The sequence below is a fragment of the Molothrus ater genome, chromosome 13 (genome assembly GCF_012460135.2).
Source record: "Molothrus ater isolate BHLD 08-10-18 breed brown headed cowbird chromosome 13, BPBGC_Mater_1.1, whole genome shotgun sequence".
Classification (NCBI taxonomy): domain Eukaryota; kingdom Metazoa; phylum Chordata; class Aves; order Passeriformes; family Icteridae; genus Molothrus; species Molothrus ater.
This window is the reverse complement of record NC_050490.2, coordinates 4300905-4320593: the sequence shown is the minus strand read 5'-3', so window position 1 is coordinate 4320593 and position 19689 is coordinate 4300905. Positions and strand designations below refer to the sequence as shown.

At 42.4% G+C, this 19689-nt stretch overlaps 2 protein-coding genes across 4 annotated transcripts in view; one reads left to right on the top strand and one right to left on the bottom strand.

Annotated features, from left to right (window-relative positions):
* SCAPER (S-phase cyclin A associated protein in the ER) overlaps window positions 1-4051 on the bottom strand; it is a 140858-nt gene extending 136807 nt beyond the window's left edge. The window contains exons 1-2 of one of the 2 annotated variants that reach the window (XM_036389682.2): window positions 4032-4051; window positions 2169-2244 (exon numbers count right to left, since the gene is read on the bottom strand). In XM_036389682.2, coding sequence (XP_036245575.1) covers window positions 2169-2231 — 63 coding nt within the window. In that variant the 5' untranslated portion in view covers window positions 2232-2244; window positions 4032-4051. Of the gene's footprint in view, window positions 1-2168; window positions 2245-3009; window positions 3100-4031 lie in introns of those variants that run through there. The other variant, XM_036389684.2, reaches the window with a different exon arrangement.
* A 4451-nt stretch (window positions 4052-8502) lies between these two features.
* RCN2 (reticulocalbin 2) lies at window positions 8503-19666 on the top strand. 2 transcript variants are annotated; one of them, XM_036389469.1, is made up of 7 exons: window positions 8503-8637; window positions 8750-8855; window positions 11639-11835; window positions 14333-14434; window positions 15157-15253; window positions 16939-17081; window positions 18867-19666. In XM_036389469.1, exons 1-7 carry the CDS (start codon window positions 8536-8538, stop codon window positions 19017-19019), a joined length of 900 nt encoding a protein of 299 aa, XP_036245362.1. In that variant the 5' UTR covers window positions 8503-8535; the 3' UTR covers window positions 19020-19666. The 2 variants fall into 2 exon arrangements, with proteins under 2 accessions (XP_036245362.1, XP_036245361.1); XM_036389468.1 differs by having other exon boundaries at window positions 14321-14434.
* The last annotated feature ends 23 nt before the right edge of the window (window positions 19667-19689 follow it).

Genomic DNA, 19689 nt, shown 5'->3' with positions numbered 1-19689 from the left:
GGTGGGTACCTTTAGACCACATCACTTTCATTTAATTGCTTGACAATGCTGCTGGGACATCACAGCAGACTTCACAAATGTTTTAATTACCCTGTGTCAATTAGAACTAATTATACAAGCTAAAGGCAGCAGAGACCAAATACATGAGTTGGCTGATGGGTGAGAGCCTGGAGAAAGGCATGAGCTGTATGGGAAGCATCTGAAGCATGACTAAAATCCCAGCTCTCTCACTGAGAAGAACCTAGAAAGTATTTCCTGGCAACTGTGATGGGCTGTTACTGCAAAGCTGCAACCACTCAAAGACAGAGTAAGAGACACTGGGGATGCCCTTCATTTACTAATAAACACAGTTCTTTGCACTGGGGACATGCACCATCACAAGACACTTGAAACCAAGTACATTAAGAAGTATTTGTATCAACTGACAGATGTCAATCAGATAAAATCTTGCCTCTTCTACAGTGCAGGAGAGTTAATCCTCAGACAATAACTTGCAACAAAGCCAAAGGATGTACAGTGATGATACAGTTATGTGCCATGATAGCACAAACTGCTGACCATGTTAGCTTTAAACACTGGCCAACTTAACCATGAAGAAGTTAAACAAACCTAATTATTTTAGACTGATTTTCTGTAGAACTAATCAGGAGGTACATTTTTCCTCTTTTCATTTTTACCATCATATAGCTCAAGCCTGCAACCACTTCTACATCTTTAGAAAGAAAATACAGTAAAGTTACACTAAAAACAAATACAGAAGATGAGTAGCTAGAATTTTTTAAGGCAGCAGGATACATAACACAAATGAGAAACTCCTTTTCTTTAATGCTAATCTAATAGTTTTTAACTTGGGTTTCTCTCATCCAGATGTCCTCAGCTGCCTTTTTGGAAGGCACAGTGTGCCATCTAGTGCTTCACAGACCCGCCCAGACACACGACCAGGCAACACAACAGAGGAAAAATAGCACTGCTGAATCTGTGAAGTTTTGGAAAACAGAGCAAAATTACATACCTTGGCCCAAAGCAACTCAAATAAAGCACATAAAACCCCCAGAACCTGTACAGAACTGGCTCCAATCTATCCTTATTCTATAAAACTAATTGCCTATTCTTGCTAGGAGTTTTTAGTAAGCATGACCATTTCTGCTGCAGCAAGTTTGGTTTGGGTTTTTAATCCCTTGTTGCTTAATGAAGTGAGTCTAAAACTTTGCATTAGTCCACAACAAACTAACTTCCCAAATTATTTATTTTTATACAGGCCAGAAAAGCCTAAAAGGAAACATTAAGTATCTCATCATGACATTTCAAGGTATTTTGTATAATGAAACTAGAGCCTAACTTAAAATTCTGATCTCTGTAACCTGGATGAGTCAAAAGGGAGGCCCAAGCAGGAGTCAGCAATGAGGAACTGCACAGGCAGAAGTGGGAATCACTGTGCCAAGGGCAGGAGGGGCTAGGAACAGCCTTTCCATTTGACAAGAGCTCACTGCAGTCCCCTCCCTCACACACTGACCCCTGGCTTTGACTGAATCCCTGCTGTTTTCTACTCAGCTGTCCAAAGGAGTTTCCTTCTGCTCTGCATACAATCAGCCCTCAGGCCAAAGGAGGGACAGAAACAGCTCAGCCTAAACAGCAAATGCTTCTTATTTAGTCTGTGCTACTTGTCATGGGTATAAATACTAAAGGACCTTTTATGAGGATTCTTTTTTAAATGATGCTCATAGATATAAATACACTGATGCAAACAAACAGAGCAGTTTCATCCACTGCATTCCCAAAGTCATTCAGCTCTAAGCTCAGCCCCTTCCAGGAACACCACACTGTTGAGTGTGACCAAACACTGAGGTCTTACACCACAGCACAGCTTGGATAAAAGCAGCTTAAAATGGGAGCCAGCTGAAAAAGAATAAATGCAAAAATCCCCCCATACTAACACAACTAGAAATTATGCAAAACAGAAGAAATGCTCAGATTTATTCTACTGTAAAATTCCTTTTTGAAGGTTCCTCTCCACAGTATTAATGAATAACATTTATTAAGCTCCTAGAATCAATACTTTCATAGAAGGTACAAATGAACTGATTTATTAATTAATCCCAACATGAAAAATTAGTTTTTCTTGCTGTTGAAAAAATACCATACAGTGTAATAGCTACTGAATGTCTTACCATCATGTTATAGCCTTCCTCTGCATCAACAGGCTCACTTATTACATTTTTGGATGACCCCATTGAGTTTTCATACCTGTGTCAAAAAAATGCAATTAATAATTTTACCTTAAACCACTTTTAAAACTACTTTTAACTTGTTGGCAGCATTTAGGTCATGTACATCAGATGAGCACAGTAAGGTTGTCAGAAGATAATTTTATTTGTAAAGTGTTTGCATTGCTCCTTATTAAAAACAGCCAAAAGTCCAAGGAGAAAACAAAAAGAGACTGACACTACAGAAAAATGTAATTTTCTATGTGGTTAGACAGTAAACAGTACAAAGACTATCAAAACTTTCAAACAAATCATTGCATGGACTGCTCCACAGCAGTGATGCAAGTAGAATCATCTTTCCTGTGACAGAGAACTGGGCAAGTTGGTGATCAATTCAGAAAGAAAAACAGATCAGAGATGCACTAACAATCAGCATCAGCTAATTAATGATGAAGTAAAATAAAACTGAAACTTCTGTTCTTATGTAACTATAAGATGTGAAGGCTCCTGTATAAGTCAGCTCTGGCAAAGTGAACCTTTATGCAGCTGTAACAAAGAACCATTGCCACAAATGAAGAAAGTCCACAGGGGCAAATATTTATAGGTTTATCAAGAATTTCCAGAACAGTGTTAACAATTCTGAAATAAAGTTAAATCCTTGGCTTTAAGGTTAATAAATTCTAAACAGCTGAGTGCAGTCTATTTTTAGTGCAGTCTAATCTTACTTATCTGAAGAATCAGACACTAAATGGAACTTAAAGACACTTCTAAATTATTCAAAATCAGGTAAAAAGACAATATTAACCTTTAATCAGATCCAAAGTCAGATTCTGTTGGCCTTTACCATGAATGACACTGCTTTAGCAGACTGTTCACCTGTTGTCACATTACATAAAGAGCTGAATTTTCTATAAGGATTTAGCCCAGCCTGTGTCAACAAGCCCACGGATCTCTGTATGCCTTAAGACAACCTACTAAACCCATACAAACCAAAATGTAATGCAGTTGGATGAAGGGAGTTTTTGAAAACAGAGATTGTATTTCTGCATCACTTCAACCATCAGAACAGACCCACCACGGAGTCTTCAAACACTGAAGCATCTTAGAAAACATCTCTTGTACACCAAACTTGATTGTAATCGAGGGATAATAAAAGCTCATTAAACTGACATATATATTTGAAGAGAGAATACGAGGATCCATGTATTCTCCCAGTAGCGCAGTTAATTTGCAAATAATGCAGAAATAAGAATCTGTATTTAGAGAACTGCACAGAGAAGACAGACCGTGAGTACACTGCGAGACCTTCCGTGCTGTCAGCCGTGATTTTGTCCCTGACAGCAAAGGAAGAGCACGGCTTTACACTAGGAACGACATTAGCAGTTTCTAAGGCGCAAACAGTCATACAGCATGAGGCATTTGACACGGGTTCACAGCGAATTTCCTCAGCACGGCTGCATCTCCCCCCACACACAACTCCCGCTCTGGACAGGTGGGCCTGTACAGCCTAAAGGACCGGCGGGGTCCCAAGCACCGGGACCCCCCTCAGGCTGAGTCCGAGTCTCCCCACGGGCAGTGCGGGAACGCCGCGAGGGGCTGGCTTAGACGGACAGCCCGTTTCTCCCTCAAGGCACGGCCTGACCCACACCCACCGCTCCCGGTCGCCTGTAGCAACCAGGCTATCCGTGCCCCGTCTAGCCGGGCCGTGTGGCGGAGCCGCCCGCCGGGGCTGTGGGGCTGAGGGGGGGTGAGGCGGGCCCGCCGCCATCTTGCCCGCGCCTCCCGCGCGCTGCCCGCTCGCGCCGGGCCCGCGCGCCGGCCACTCACGCTCTCCGCCGCGCCGCACCGTCCCGCCCGCGCGCGTCCCGCCGCGCTGACGTCATCGCACCCCGCCGCCACCGCCCGCCCGCCCGCAGCCGTGCCGGCCCCGCCCGCCCGGCCCGCGCATGCGCGGCTCCTGCCGGTGAGGCGGTGCCCTCACCTGGCCCCACACCTTCCACCCGCCCCGCCCGGCCATGCCCGGCCCGCGCCGGTGCAAGCGGTGCCCTCACCTGGCCCCACACCTTCCACCCGCCCCGCCCGGCCATGCCCGGCCCGCGCCGGTGAGGCGATGCCCTCACCTGGCTGCACACCTGGCCCCACACCTTCCACCCGCCCCGCCCGGCCATGCCCGGCCCGCGCCCGTGAGGCGGTGCCCTCACCTGGCTGCACACCTGGCCCCACACCTTCCACCCGCTCCGCGCCGGTGCAAGCGGTGCCCTCACCTTGCCCGCGCCTCGCCCCACCCTGAGGGAGCCACTGAGGAGGTTCCCGCGTCCCCTCGGGCAAGGCCAAGCTCGGGGCTGCCCTCAGCCCCTGAGGAAACGCTGGGGTGCGGTCACAGAATCGATCTGCTTCGGAAAGGCCTCTGAGACCACTGAGTCCTATCTATGACCGAAGACCACCTTGTCACCTAGACCACGGCACCAAATGCCATGGCTAGTCTTTCCTTAAACACCTCCAGGGACAGTGGCTCCATCACCTCCCTGGGCAGCCTGTTCCAATGTCTAATCACTGTGAAGAAATTCCTGCAGATGTCCGACCTAAATCTCCACTGGTGCAGTTTGAAGCCATTCCTTCTCATCCTGTCACCATTGCCTGGGAGGAGAGACCAACCCTTACCTCCTGTCCCCCCGGGGCGCTGCTCCTGGTGCTCCAGACCCTTCCCCAGCTCTGTTCCCTCCTCTGGACACGCTGGAGCCCTTCCATGTCTTCCTTGTTGTGAGGGGCCCCCATGTGAGCCCAGGGTGTGAGGAGTGGCCTCAGCAGTGCCCAGCACAGGGGGATGGAGGTCACTGCCCTGCTCCTGCTGCCACAGCGCTGCTGGTACTGCCCAGGGGCCAGCAGCCTTCTTGCCCGCCTGGGCTCATGTTCAGCTGCTTTCAGCCTGACATGTGACTGTGCCAGTGCGATCACTGAGTCATGGCAGTCAGCCCCTCAGCATCCAGCCCCTCCCCACTGCTGGGAGCAGAGAAAAAGTGAACAGTAAATAACTGTGTGCAGTACATGGGGTACAGGTATAACACAGGCACCTAATCCTGGGGTGTAACACTGAAGGGTGGTTTGGGCTACTGTGTCCAGCTTGCCCACCTGGGCTGCCAGCCTTCCTCATGGGATCTGAGGCCTGGGAAATGTGATTTGTGAGGAAACACTGGACAAGTGGAATCTAATAAGACAAAAGGGGAGGTGGTAGGAGTGTTCAAGCATGTAAAAGCATGATGTGAAGAGAATAATCTGTTTCCTTCTGTGTGACAGGAATAGCAAGAAGAAAGAGGCCTAAATGATAACTTGGGCAGCTCAGGCTGTCATCTCTAAAACATTAAAAGTCCTGCAAGGATGGCAATAGATGGCTTGGGAGATCATACACACTTCAGTTGGACCTGCAGCAGCAACAGCACCTCTCAGAAATGATACATCACTTACCCAGGACTCAGAGCAGAGAGCTGAGCCATGAAGGTCCCATCCAAATCCCTCACAGTGCCATCCTGTGATAATGCACTTACAATTTATCAGCTGCCTCCTCGGTGTGTGGCTGAGCTGAGTGCCCTGATACTGTGTTGCATCAAATCCTGCTGTTCTGGTTTGATACCAAATCAGATACAGCATCAGAAGAATCTCCTCTCATAACCTATTTCCTCAGATATTAATAACTGCACTAAATGCAAAGAACTAGAAAAACAGGCCAGTAATGTCTGCAGAGTATAAAATACTTTCTACAAAGTCTTATGAAACAATTGGAACATTCAAGAAGTTATATGTGGGTACTACCAAAGCAAATTACTGTCACTTTGAAATCCAAACACAGGGTATTTAAATGTGATGATCTTTATAAATTGCTGCTCAGTTTTTTCCCTTATTTAAACCTAAAATCAACAACTTTTATAATGGAAAAAGGAAGGATAATCTTTGCATGCAGGTCTTAGATAAACCATCTCCTGCAGTTTAAAATGTTGATGTGATAATAACAAAATATGTCAAAATGGAAGCCTATCTAAATAAAGCTACTGTCAATCAATTCTGACAGTGTATAAATGACATACATTAGAATAAAATTAAGTAAGGCTTATTCAAGTCAAGCAGTGATTTATAAAACTGAAATGTAGAAATGTCAAAAACTTACAGTGAACACCAGATGGATAACTTGACTTGTTAGAAATAACTGCTCAGGAACTGGTGCTTGTGCTGCTGGACAGCTGCTCTCATGCTGACAGTCCAACAGACCCAATTTACACTTGCAGATCTCACAGAGAAGTTGTGTTGAACATGATCTTCTAACATTCTCTTTTTCTTTGTGACCAAAAGAAGGGCTCCAAATAGATTTTGTGACACACTGCATGTGATTTGGCTTGAGGGAAGGGCAGATTTTCCAGAAAAGTCAGGAAGTTCACCACATAAAAAAGTTTTTATATAGCATGACTGATATTCTGATTTAAAAATAGCTTCTCTATTTTTAAATACTCCTTACAATAGTGATGCATTTGCTATGCAAGTGGTTAAAATAATGGAGGGAACAGAAAAACCTCTCTCTTTTCCCCCGCTGCATTCATACCAGAATGGTCTTGAATTTTATTACAAAACTGGTTTAACTGTGTGCTGGAAAGGGTCTGTTGTATTTTGACATGGAGAAGAATATGATTTTCTCTGTTTTTTTCTCTGATTCTTTTGCTTTTTCTCTGTTTTTTTTTCCTATTGTATGGGATATAATGAATTTCCTAATAATAATAATAAATAATAATAATAAATAATAATAATAAATGTGGTCTTGCTGGTTGTGTAGGCACTGAAATGTCCATTCTGATACACTTGTCAAACCTTGAGATACACAGCAAAGAGGGTTTTTGTAGTGTTAGTAATGCATCAGACAAAGAAAACAAAGCATCCTGAGTGCTATTTCAGAAACTAATCAAATCATATTTCTGACTTGATTGCTCATAGGATTTGCTTTGTCTACACATGCCGCAAGTAGTAGGACTTAATTCACATTTTGTACATGTGATTTATTAAATACTGATGGGAAATTTGACATTTAAACCAATAAAAGATATTAGACTTAACTCACTATTAGATTTTTTAATGGAAAGACATTTCTTATACAGGCAGGAAATTGCAATAACACATTTACTGATTTATTGCAATATTTTACTCTCGGATCTTCAAAATGAACTGTCGTAGCTCTTCACAGTTAATAGAATTGGGGGTGAACTGGGATCAGTCTATCGCTGTCCCCATGGAAGGGACTGGACAGTGCAGCAATTTCCATTACCTTGTGGCTCTGCCTAAACAATGGTGTTCATGGAAACACAGGTAGGTTAATCTCACCTCTTTCTGGCTAAAGGAGAAATTTTGAAAATACTCTTGTATTGAAAGGAGAAAAAACCAAATCTAACAATGGTCCCACATAAATCTCAACCCAGTAACAATGATTAATTTGACCGCAGTGGGGTTGGGATCAGAGCAATCCCAATTTCATGTGACAGCTGTTAGGAATGATATTCTTGGGGAGGCCCCTGCTCATTTACACGATGTATTTTCAGTTTGTCTGAGTGGTCAATGAGGTTAAATTTATTTTACAGCTTTCTATTATCTGTGTTGAACAGTTATTAAAACTTGTATTGATCCAGTTATTAATAACTCTTACAAAGCCTTGCTTCCCTTTCTCTTTGCCTCAGAAACGTTACTTGTGAGTTGCGACCTTAAGCAAGACTAATGCTTGTTCCTTTTTGGTACAAAGCTTTCACACACTTTGTTTCCTGATCATCTTCCCCTTGCAGGGTTTGTTGATGCTTGCCTGAAATTCTGGTAATCATAGAATCACAGAATATGTGATTCTTAAAGATGGGCCGAGACAGAGGGGACCCATCAGGATCATCCAGCCCAACTCTGTGTCCTGTGCAGGGCATCTCGAATAGTCACTCCTACCATGTCCAAACGCTCCTCGAACTCAGTCAGACCGTGGTAAATCACTTCAAGTCTGACAGGCCTCACTGATGTTTAACAGTTGGATAATTCTCAGTATATCCTGATGCTATTTGGTACCTTTCGCTGGTCGACCAGAAAAGCCTAGGCGAGAGAGGCCCGTTCCTGTTCCCGAATGGCTGCCACTGCGCGAAAGTGACACCTCCGCCCGCGGGCCCGACCCTCCGCCCGCGGGCCCGACCCTCCGCCCGCGGGCCCGACCCTCCGCCCGCGGGCCCGACCCTCCGCCCGCGGGCCCGACCCTCCGCCGCGCCCCCCGCCCGCCCCCGGCCCTCTCCCCGCCCCTCGCCGCGGATCGCTCTGGGCGGGCGGCGCGATGCGGCCGGTGCTGCTGGCGCTGGGCCTGGCGCTGGCGCTGGCAGCGGCGAGCGGGCAGCACCGCGCCGAGTACGACCGGGAGGCGCTGCTCGGCGGGCAGGTGGGCCGGGGGCGGGCGGGGCCGGCCGCCGCTCCGGCGGGGCCGCGGGGCGGGCGCGCTCCCCGGGCCGGGCCGGGCCGGGCCGCTGACGGGGCGTGTTGCTGTGCCGCAGGAGGAAGCGGAGGAGTACGCGCGGCTCAGCCCGGAGGAGCAGCAGCGGCGGCTGAGGAACATCGTGAAGAAAATCGACGCGGACGCGGACGGGCTGCTCAGCGAGGGTAACGGCGGGGGCCGGGCGGGCCGGGTTGCTCCGGGAGGAGAACGCGCTCTACCCGTGACACAGCCCGTGGCTCTTGGGCTGGGGAGAATCCCTGTGGAAAACATCACGATCCCTTGCACAGTGAGTTAGAAACACTGACAGGCTCATACAGAGGCTACCTCTGTGCCTAAGGTTTCTGTTTGACTCCAGAAGAGACCACTGAGAGGGGACCTCACTGATATGTGTAAATACCTAAAGGAAGGGTGCCAAGAGGATGGAGCCAGGCTCTGCTCAGTGGTGCCAACTACTTGGACAGGAGGCAATGAACAGAAACTCATGCTCAGGAAATTCCACCGCAATATGAGGAAGAACTTCTTTCCTGTACAGAGATTGTGCATTGGCACAGAGTGCCCAGAGAGGTTGTGGAGTCTCCCTCACTGGAGGTACTCAAGAACCTTCTGGACACAATCCTGTGCCATGTGCTCTGGGATGACCCTGCTTCAGCAGGGAGGGTGGACCAGATGACCCACCGTGCTTGCTTCCAACCTGACCCGTTCTGTGATGGAAGGAATGTGGCCAGCAAGAGTTAGTGTAGGTCAGAGCAGTATCGAGTTGAAGGTACCTCCTTTGCACTTGTACCTGCATCTTGCATGTCTGAAGCTACTTGGAATCAAGTGGGTTTCCATGTTTGTCATCCTGTTTTGTGCAAATCAGAGAGCAGGTGTAAGATGGAAAGAAAGTACTGCAGCCATAATACTACATATGCAGCCATAACACTGCATAGGTGTGCTTCAATACCTGATGACACCAAGTGACATTGAAGGATCATATTGCATCATAGAACAGTATCAAATGGCTCTTCAGACAGGTTTTTGTCAGTCAGATTTAGGAGCTTCATAGTAAACTCAGGTCCTCTCAGTACATCATTATGATAATCTAAATTTAATTTTAAACTTCATTATGAACATTTTTTTTTGCTCTGCTGCGATTTTGACAAAAAAGTCTCTTGTGTGCTCACACAAAGCAAGCAGAATCCTTGGTCAAATGCCAGAACATTATTTCATTAAAATGACATTAAACATGCAGGAAGCTTTCTAGGTGAGAGAACAAAATGCAGTTTTAAAGACAAGATCGAGTGTCTTTTGAATGCTTTACAATTTATACACTGAATTTAATCAACTGCACCCTTATTTCAGCGTTCCTGCATGGACTGTGTAGAGGTGAGATAGTCTGTAGCTTCAGTGGGATGGCTAATTCCTGTCATACACCACAAGCAGCTCACAACATGAAGGCTTTAAGGAAAAAGGTCTGTATAAAAGTATAGGAATTCCAGCCATACTTGGTGCTCATGGTGTATTTACTGCATCTGATTCTCAGTCTAATGAAAACTTGCCTTCCTTTCACTTCCCAAAGGTAAAACTCACAGTGGAATGTGTTTTGACAGTAAGAAACTTACAGTACTGAAGCTTTTTGAGCTCAGTTATTCCTCAGTGTATTGCAAAACTCTTGAGAACATCTCCCTTACTAGTGCCTCCATTTGGAGGCTGACAGTGAGAGAAGATGAAATATATTAATGCTGCTTCTCTAATGTTGGAATATTAAGTTTTTCTGATTCATGGCACTGGATATTATGTGGTCACGTGGCTGTGCCTCACACCTTAAGTGCTGGGAAAGAAACCATTAATTAATGGTGCCCATCTTTAAGAAATGTTGCAGTTTCTTGTAAGGCAGTGCTGGTTTGTGCACAAGTCTTGCTGGCACACACACCTCTGCGTGTTCAGTCAATTCACAGACTCTGTTAGCAAGCTGGTCCCTTTGCTAATATAAATTCAATACTCAAAATGTATTTTAAAAAATCCCTTGTTGCTTTTCAAGGATATTTAAATAAACCTAATAAAGTTGTATTGATGCCTCTGCCAAGAAGGAGAGGATAAGATACTTTAGTATTTAATAAATGCTGTAAGATTTTTCTGCGTCAAAGTAGTGATTTCTATAGGACTCCTTTTTAGTCATCATGACTCTTCAGAGCAGGATTTCAGTTGAGTTAATTAGGATGTATAATTTTTGCAATGCAGAGGGAGATGTTTTTCCCTTCCAGGCACCTGAAAATAACTGAGAGATACTGGGAGAATATGTTCTCCCAATCTTCTCTAAATGAAGTAACTTTAATGTATTTCTGTCAGTTCATTGGTATATTAAGTTTTATTTCTTTTAGCTACATTTGTATAAAAACAGGCAGCTAAAAAACCTTTCCAAACTATGTGAGGCTTGATTTCAGCCCCAAGTAAAGGGAAAGTAGCACTACAAAAGTAGTTAATATTTTATTTTGGGTAATTAAGGCAATGACACAAAATAAAGGGGTTTTTATTTCAGTTTGTGGATTTTTCAAAAGAAACCCCAGAGTGATGGGAACAATGGTTTTTTGGGATACCAAATTAGATTTAGAGTTGTCCGTTTAAACCATACTCAGCATCATTTTCATAAAGCTCAGGAGAAAAAAGAAATGAGAAATGATGCTATACTGTTGATTTCCTTCAGATTAGAAAAGACAAGGCCACATAACCATTAACAAACCCCCTGAAGTCTGTAGCTGTGATCTATTCCCTCATTCAGTTACCTTGGGAAAAGCCACAGCGTGGAGCAAACAGACTGGTTTGCTTCCAGTAACCTCTTGCCTGTATGCTTTCATCTGAATTGCAAAGTGTATTTCAGACAGAATAGATCTGTGTCATCTTCACAATTTTTATGGTGCAGATGATTCTGATTCTCTTTCTTTTGTTATATTTTTAATGTTTTCCACAGATGAGCTGAGCTCCTGGATACAGCAGTCTTTTAAGCATTATGTTACACAAGAAGCTAAGCAGCACTTCAGTGACTATGACAAAGATGGTGATGGACTGGTGTCCTGGAAGGAGTACAACTTGCAAATGTATGATCGTGTCATTGATTTTGATGAGAACACTGTCCTGGAGGATCAAGAAGAAGAATCATTTCGCCAGGTAAAATGTTTCAGCAGCAGCTCCTGTAAGCTGCTGGCCAAAGGCAGCAATATTTGTTTATTGTGACAGAACAAGATGGGTAGAGAAAGCAGAGCAGCTGGCATATGGTTAACATGTTATGCTATCTGAGATAGGGGAGTAATTAAAGGAAAGTAGTGGAGTATTAAAGCTGCTACTGACAAAATAAAGACACAGTGAAATGGTACCTCCTGAGTGTATTTTGCTGGCTGAGTGGAGCATAAGTCTATTGACAGTCTTACAGCAGAGCATGGTCTCCAGCCACCATCTTAAACCCAGGGTGCAATCCATTGGGTCAGGTCTGCAGCCTGACAGAGTCCTGCCCTCAGCAGGGGCCAGCACCACTGGGGCTGGAGCAGAAGGAAGCTCTTTAACCCCTTGGTTGCACTGTTTCAGCCATTCTTTCAGTTACTGCTCAAGCACTCAGTGTGGGCTGTCAGTATTGCCTGCTGTAACATTGCCTGTCCATTAGAGACCCACAGAGAGAAACAGCCATTCAAACAAACAGTTTTAAGCAATGAAAATGCAACTCCCACAGCTAAAAATGGATGTTTAAACACAGAAGTTGAGTGTGAGTCAGGTCTATGAAAGCAGATGCTTAAGGAGGGAAAGAGGCAAGAGAGACAGGGGGAACAGGTTCACAAGAACCACCACATAGCAAAACTTGTTTCTTTCAAGTTCCACATTTATAAGTACATGTAAATGTTTCCCAGAAAGAGAATAAGTGTGTTTTAGACTATTCTAGTCAGAGGTTTATTTTTTTTCTGTGAGGATTGCTTTGTCTGCTTTTAGTAAAGTAGTAGTAGATAATTTAGGATGTTAGCAGAAGTTAAACTAATGTAGTGAACAAAGAATTTTGCACACTGAAGAAACAAACTGTAAAGGTTAGAATGTCACATAACTGAATAATTACATAGCTTGTAAATACCACAAGACTTTCAGAGGAACTTCCAGTTAAAATATTGATACCAATTTTGAGCCATTGCCATCACAGATACATAGGGAGCTATAAATCTTTAAGCTGGGATAGAACTGCTTGCTCATGTTATGACTTGACTGCTTGCTGCATTTTCCTGCCTGCTGACTTCTCCAACGTAGATTGTAAATGAGCAGCATCGTACAAGCATCACAGGTCAGGCACCTTCAGCATTTTCCTTAGGTTTTCAGATTAGTGGTCCTGCTCTGATCAAGATGAAAGAAAGAGTAAGATACAGTTTAGAAGTGACCTCAGGTAAGAACAGGAGTTTACCAGAAGGTGGCGGCCTTGCTCATCACTTCCCAAAAAACACTGGAAAACTTTCTTTCTCCCTCAATGGTTCAAGCTTACATTGCAGTATAGTGCTTTCTGTAATCCTTCCGGATTGCCTTCCTAGTTAAACTCCCAGCTAAGGTCAGCTTTTCTCTAAGAGGACATCTAACTATTTTGCAGAATAGTTAAGATCTTACACTTCATTTGTTACATGTTATGCTCTGTGTTCATCAGCTTAGCCTGATTTTGAGAGGTGTCAATAGGTGAGATAGAAACCAAAAGTACAATTTCAAATGGTTATTTGTAAAGTGTTTATGATCTCTGATTTGCTGGCTACTCCTGTACCCAGATCACTCACACTGATAACACAGCACACCTAAGGATGGGATTCCAAGATTTTTATAGTTCACATGATCTGCAGTTTGAGCAGAGATCAGTTGTCAATGATGCGGGTCTGTATTTTGTAAAGAGATTGTACAAAATAAACCAAGAAAAAAATAGGAAATCTTTGCACATCTGGAAAACAGAAAGTGCAAGACATTCAGAAATAAGAACTTGCCTGCTTATATCAGATATTATTTATCTTTAATGACATACTAATACATATACTTAAAACATGTTAGAGAAGTGACTTTTAAAATGATCACATAAAATATAAACATAAACACTAAAATATTTAAAATGATCACATTTAATGGACAGCAGTCCTGTAGTAAAGGAATCTGGCCTTAAAATGGCTTCAGAAAAGACATTTTACATACATGATCTTTCAAGACCTTCTCTGAACTACAGATAGCCCTTGACATAAATAAGATGTAGATCTATTATGAAGTGTCTTTAAAATGTAGGTTTTGGAATTTGCAATGGCTGCCTTTAATTATAATAATTGTACTCCAGTTTGTTATTTCAGAAATTGGTGACTTTTAGAAGAGGATGCACATATCAAAATGAGAATTCTTGGTCTTTTTATCATCTCTCTTTGGTTCATTTTAAATGTCTCCTTAAATTGGAAAAAACAGGGTTTTTTGTGATTCTTAGAATAAAACACCTCAATTAAAAGTGTTGTTCTTATTGCTCTCAGTGAGCTGTTTTTAGTGAAAATTTAACATCAGTATAGTATGAGTAGATAATGTGAAACAATTAATATCCTAATGAGCCAGCTACTATTATGTTGTTTTTCCTTTCCAGTAAGGGCTCTAACTAAATCTATTTTCTAAGCTTCATTTAAAGGAGAAAAAACGTTTTGAGAAAGCTAATAGAGATGATGTTCCTGCTCTAAATGTGGATGAATATATTGCATTTGAGCATCCTGAAGAGGTGGAGTACATGACGGTAAGGTTTATGGGGGAAAACCTTTATCAGCCTGTGTGTGGGGGTCCTTTCAATGTGTGTCCTGAGCCTCAGTGGCACAGGAGGTGGAGCAGTTATGGATATGGTTTGGACACCCCAAATTAAAATTGGGTAATGTCTTGTGGATCCAGTGCTGGAGGTCAGGAGCTGAAGCAGGAGTTCAGTGCTTGCTTTGAAATCTGTTCCAAGAGCTAGGATTGCTCAAGTATCCCCAGCTTTGGGGACTGGACTGACTTAGCCACCTCACAGCTCTGGTAGGCTGCAAATTCATCAGTGAGATTTTAGCTCGTGGTTTTGGCTCTCTGGTGGACAAAAGACCAGCCAGTTCTCCCAACAGTTCAATTAAGTTGCAAGAATGCAAATTAGTGAATCCACCAGATAAGAAAAGTGGAATTGGATGGTAGAACTTTGTACATATTCATGTTTCTCAGCTGCTTTTGTAGTTTTGAATTGTGTTGAAGGATTCCAGCTCTATAGACACCGTTCAGATTTGGTTTTCATGAAATCTGACATTCTAAACTCTTAAGGACAGATCTGTTTTATTCCACAGGAACCAATTACTGCACTAGTCTGCATAAAACACAAAAAGAGATTTGAAATGAGTGAGTCTTTAATTTAAGGAATACGTCATTGCTCTAAAATGATTCAGTGCTGTTTCTCTTGATCATGAGTTGCTAATTTTGCTCTTTGTATGTATACAAAAGGACTTTGTCATTCAGGAGGCTTTAGAAGAACATGATAAAGATGGTGATGGATTTGTTAGCCTGGAAGAATTCCTTGGTGATTACAGAAGAGACCCAAGTAAGGAAAAACGGGAAAGGGCATGAAAGAGGGAACCAAAAAAACTTTTGGTATGGGGAGAACTGGATGCACCATTATTTTCAGCTTTTCACATTAGACCTACAGATTCTGAGGAAGATTTTCTGTCTTAGAATAATTTTGTTTTCTGGAACTGGGCACAGTAGACTCCTTATTTCAGTCTGCCCCATGTGTATTTGGTGGTGATTTGTGTGTAGCCCATTCCACAGTTTCCTTGCAAGTTGCTTCTTGTTTTCTGAAAGACTGAAATGAATTCCTGACCACAGAGGATGCAGCTGAAACAAGGTGCAGCTGTATTTGCCAGCTGAGCACATCTGCAGATCCAGCTAGCAGGAATGTAAGGGTAAACTGCCCTGGCCTTGATCAGCCTGAGCAGGCAGCTGCCAGCCTTGCTTTGGGAGGACTGAGCTGAGTGTGTTGAGAGGGGTGGAGGAGAAGTGTGAGGAGCCACTGCACTGTTCCAGCTATCACAAGCCTGATTGCTGCCTTCACTCTTTGGTTTGCTTGGGTTTGTTTTTTTCCAATCTTGCCATTCCTTAAACTCGATCTGTTCCTTCTTTAACAAGAAGAAGGACACTTACCTGATGCTTATCAATATTTCTCAATGAATATTTTACACACTGTATTTGATTTGCTAAAAGCTAGGGCAAATAATTCTTCCCATTCCAAAAAGCCCAGTAACTTGAGTTTTGTGGAAAGTCTGCTTGTCCCAAAGGAGGGCTAATTCTGAATTGCATCCTAGCTGGGGAGAACTGTGTAATCCACATGAGGATATGGAGAACCAGGGGAATAATCTGTTTTTCTTCACTCTAATCAGCCACCTGGAATTTCACGTTTTATAACCATCTTTGTTTGTCAGAGCCAGTAACAACAACTGATCTCTGATGCAGCTACAGAATTCTTTATCTTTTTCCTGCTCTAACATTAAAGAAAGCTTTTCCAAGCCAGTCTATAAATGTTGTTGGAAAGGAGTGAAATTATTGCAGTAATAAAGAAGATAACAGCTTTGTCTTACAACTTGTTAGCAAGACTTGAGAATCACCTGTGATTGTACAAACTACTTCAGCTTTTCTCTCCTGCAGACAGTGTTCCTGCAGCACGCTTTACAATGACTAATAGGCTGCATGGGGGCTCTGATTCATAATTAGCTCATGGTTTGGGGCAACACTGTATGGTGAATTGTGGCATAAAGGGAAAATCTCCTTGCAAAACCAAATGTTAGAAAGGAAGGAGAGACTTCATTTTTTTCTTCTTTCATAATGAAATTGTAATTATTTTGAAAGTGTTACTTACCTGCTTGTGATACCTGCTACTTCTGACTTCCATAAGGCTTAGAAAGCCAGTTCATGCTTGTCTGCAGTGTTTATAATTTTGATGAATTACTTCTCAATTACTTGAAGAGTTAAGGACAAGTCTAAGATTGCTGTAGACTGCAGGATGCAATACCTCTACATTGGCTAAGTATAAAACAAGTATGCAAATAAATACTGACAGTAAATGAAATTGCTTTCCCTACTTTCCTCTGCCCATAATGGTTTGTTTTTGTTTAGTGACATCACTTTTAGGTAATGTTTTATGAGAATAAGTGTATCTGCTTAGGAGAAAAGATGAAAACCTCTGCTTTAAAGTGAAGAGTAGCTTTAAACTTTACACTTGTGTCTTACTAGCTGCAAGGGAAGATCCAGAATGGATCCTGGTTGAGAAGGACCGGTTTGTGAATGACTATGACAAGGATCATGATGGAAAACTCAACCCTCAAGAGCTGCTTTCTTGGATAGTACCCAACAACCAGGGAATTGCACAAGAGGAGGTTCGTGGCTTGAATGCTGGTTAGGTTTTAATTACTGCAGGAGAATTTTGAAGAATCACAGTGAAATGAGAGAAGCATTCAGATTTATCGTGTCTTAGTTATTGAAAAAAAATATCAGTAGATCTTTGCATATGTTTTTAATTTCTTTTCACTTTGACAAGGAATGCAGGTCCTTTAACTGCAAATGTGAAGTTCCTATTAATTGTGTAAATGTTTGTAAATTAACAAAGTGGTTTTGTACATGTTTAAATAGCTTATCTGCTTTGACTCAAGGGTACAGAATTTTAATAAGTCATTTTTAGTTGTTGTAGGTAAATCTAATGAGATGCACTACCTAAAGAAACAGCATAATTTTGAAATAAGAAATTGATTGTAATTCTTCTAACTGGATAAATCATCATAATTGTAGAACTAAAAACTGGTTTTGAGTACAAGAAAATGGAAATACTCTGTGATTCAAGATGGTGTAAAACTTTGATGATGCTAATTAAAATGGTTTAATCAGGGATAGAACAGCATAATAGCTTTTAAGTGGATTCTCATTTTAGCTTTTTTTTTTGTGGCAGTTTCCAGTCCCTGACTGCAGTAGAGAGGATTTCTGCCTTTCTTCTAGTAACTTCTCAGCTAAATTTTCCATTGCTTTACCCTGGAGGATTTTGGTGTTCAGAATGGCAGGAACGCCAGGTCTTCCCATGGTCTCATATTCCTGGGGAAGAGAGGCATCTCCCTGTGTCAGACATCAGACACACAGACACACGGACACACAGTCCATGAGCTGCTCCCTGAGCTGCCAGCTGTGCCCTGCTGGGCTCTGGGGCCAGGAGCAGCCCTGTGGCAGCAGCAGCAGCAGCCCTGGGTGCTGCTGTGTGGGACCTGTGGGATGCTGAGCTGTTCTGGGAGTGCTGCTGTAAATGGAGATCTGAGAGCCTTTGCATGGCCTTTTCTGGCTGTGCTCAGTTCTTACTTCACAGAAATAGCACTGCTCTGACATGAGCTCTGTGCTGCTGGGGCTGTTCATATCTGTGTTAGCTTCCTTGGTTTGGGTTTTTATTTAGCTCTTCTTAGCAATCTTTCAGATTTTGGCTTACAGCAAGGCCATGCTGTAGTAACAGTTCAATTCTGCAACTAATAATTTGTTTTACTTGTTTTTCTAATTTGCTCGTTTTTTTCCTTTGGGTAATATAAAGGCTTAGCAAAGTCACCTGTCCTAAAGAGAAGGTAGCATTGCTTCAGTCATAAACTGCTGTTTGAAGTCAGAGTATCACACTTCCATTTCAGCATTTCAAAATGACTTGAGAAACCTGGTAGTTAAATAACATAAAAATAGAGAAATTACTATCTATTCCATTTTCAGGAATTGACATGTGTTGGCCAAGATGTTTGTCATATTAATCTTTCAGCTTTTGCCATGCAGAGTGCTTTTAAAATCCCCTTGGCTGACGTTTGTCCCTGTTATTTTTGGCTCAGTTACATTGAGCCAAACCAATCAGGAAAAGTAGGAACAGAAGGATTCTCTAAATCACAGTATTTGTAGATGTTCAGCAAATGAAAACAAAGCCCATGTAATACCAGGACTCCTATTTCTCAGAAATAAGTGGTCCAGTAGAGCTGCTGCACAGCCTGTTAGCTTTGAACTATGAAATACTGGTGAATGAGCTACAAATAAAATACTCTGCATTTGGTTCTTCATCTTACTGCTGAACTTCCCTCTTTTTATAATATATAAATAAGCAAAAACCAGAATTGTTTTAACTTGGTGCATGTGGTGGTCTGTTTCTTTTACAGGCTCTGCACCTCATTGAAGAGATGGATTTGAATGATGATAAAAAACTTTCTGAAGCAGAGATTCTTAAGAACCAGGATTTGTTTCTTAACAGTGAAGCAACAGATTATGGTAGGCAGCTTCATGATGAACGTTTCTACCATGAAGAACTTTAGATTATTTATTTTGTAATCTTTTTTTCTTCCCTTTCTTTCATTTGAAGCTTTTGTTAAAAGCCCATCAGCTGCATTGCAAGTTTCATGCTGTAATTACAGTACACTAATGTTTTTGTAAATAATTTGCATTCAAAATTAAATTGCCCTCCTGCAAACTTCCTGGGCCTCTTCTAGCCTTCACAATTAATTTGTAATACTTGCTGTCAAAATTCTGTAGTGTTGGGAAATAAATTACTTCAGGGTAGTACTGTATTGTGAAGAGTTGTTCTACTGTACTTGAAGAAAATGGAGAATCTAGATGGTTCTGAAAGAATGCAAAATATAGTAACTGAGACTACTATTTTTCTAATCAATTAAATTAGGGCAGAGTGTGGGGAAGGTGGGGGGATGTTTAGAGTTAGTATTAACTGTGTTTTGTTTAATACCTTTGGAGAAATACTTACATAAATGCCTCAGTTGTTTAAGAGGTTTCTACTTGATTTTGAATGGTTTCTATACTGTGTTTTACTCTATCATAAAACTTGCTATTTTTACATCAATAGACAAGAATTATTTTTAATGTCCAGTTGTAGAGCATTAGCAATGCAGTGGTATTTTACTGTGTCGAGACCTTCTTCATTTGTTGGATTAAAACTTAAAATGTTCTATCTTTCTGTGTTTTGTACATCTG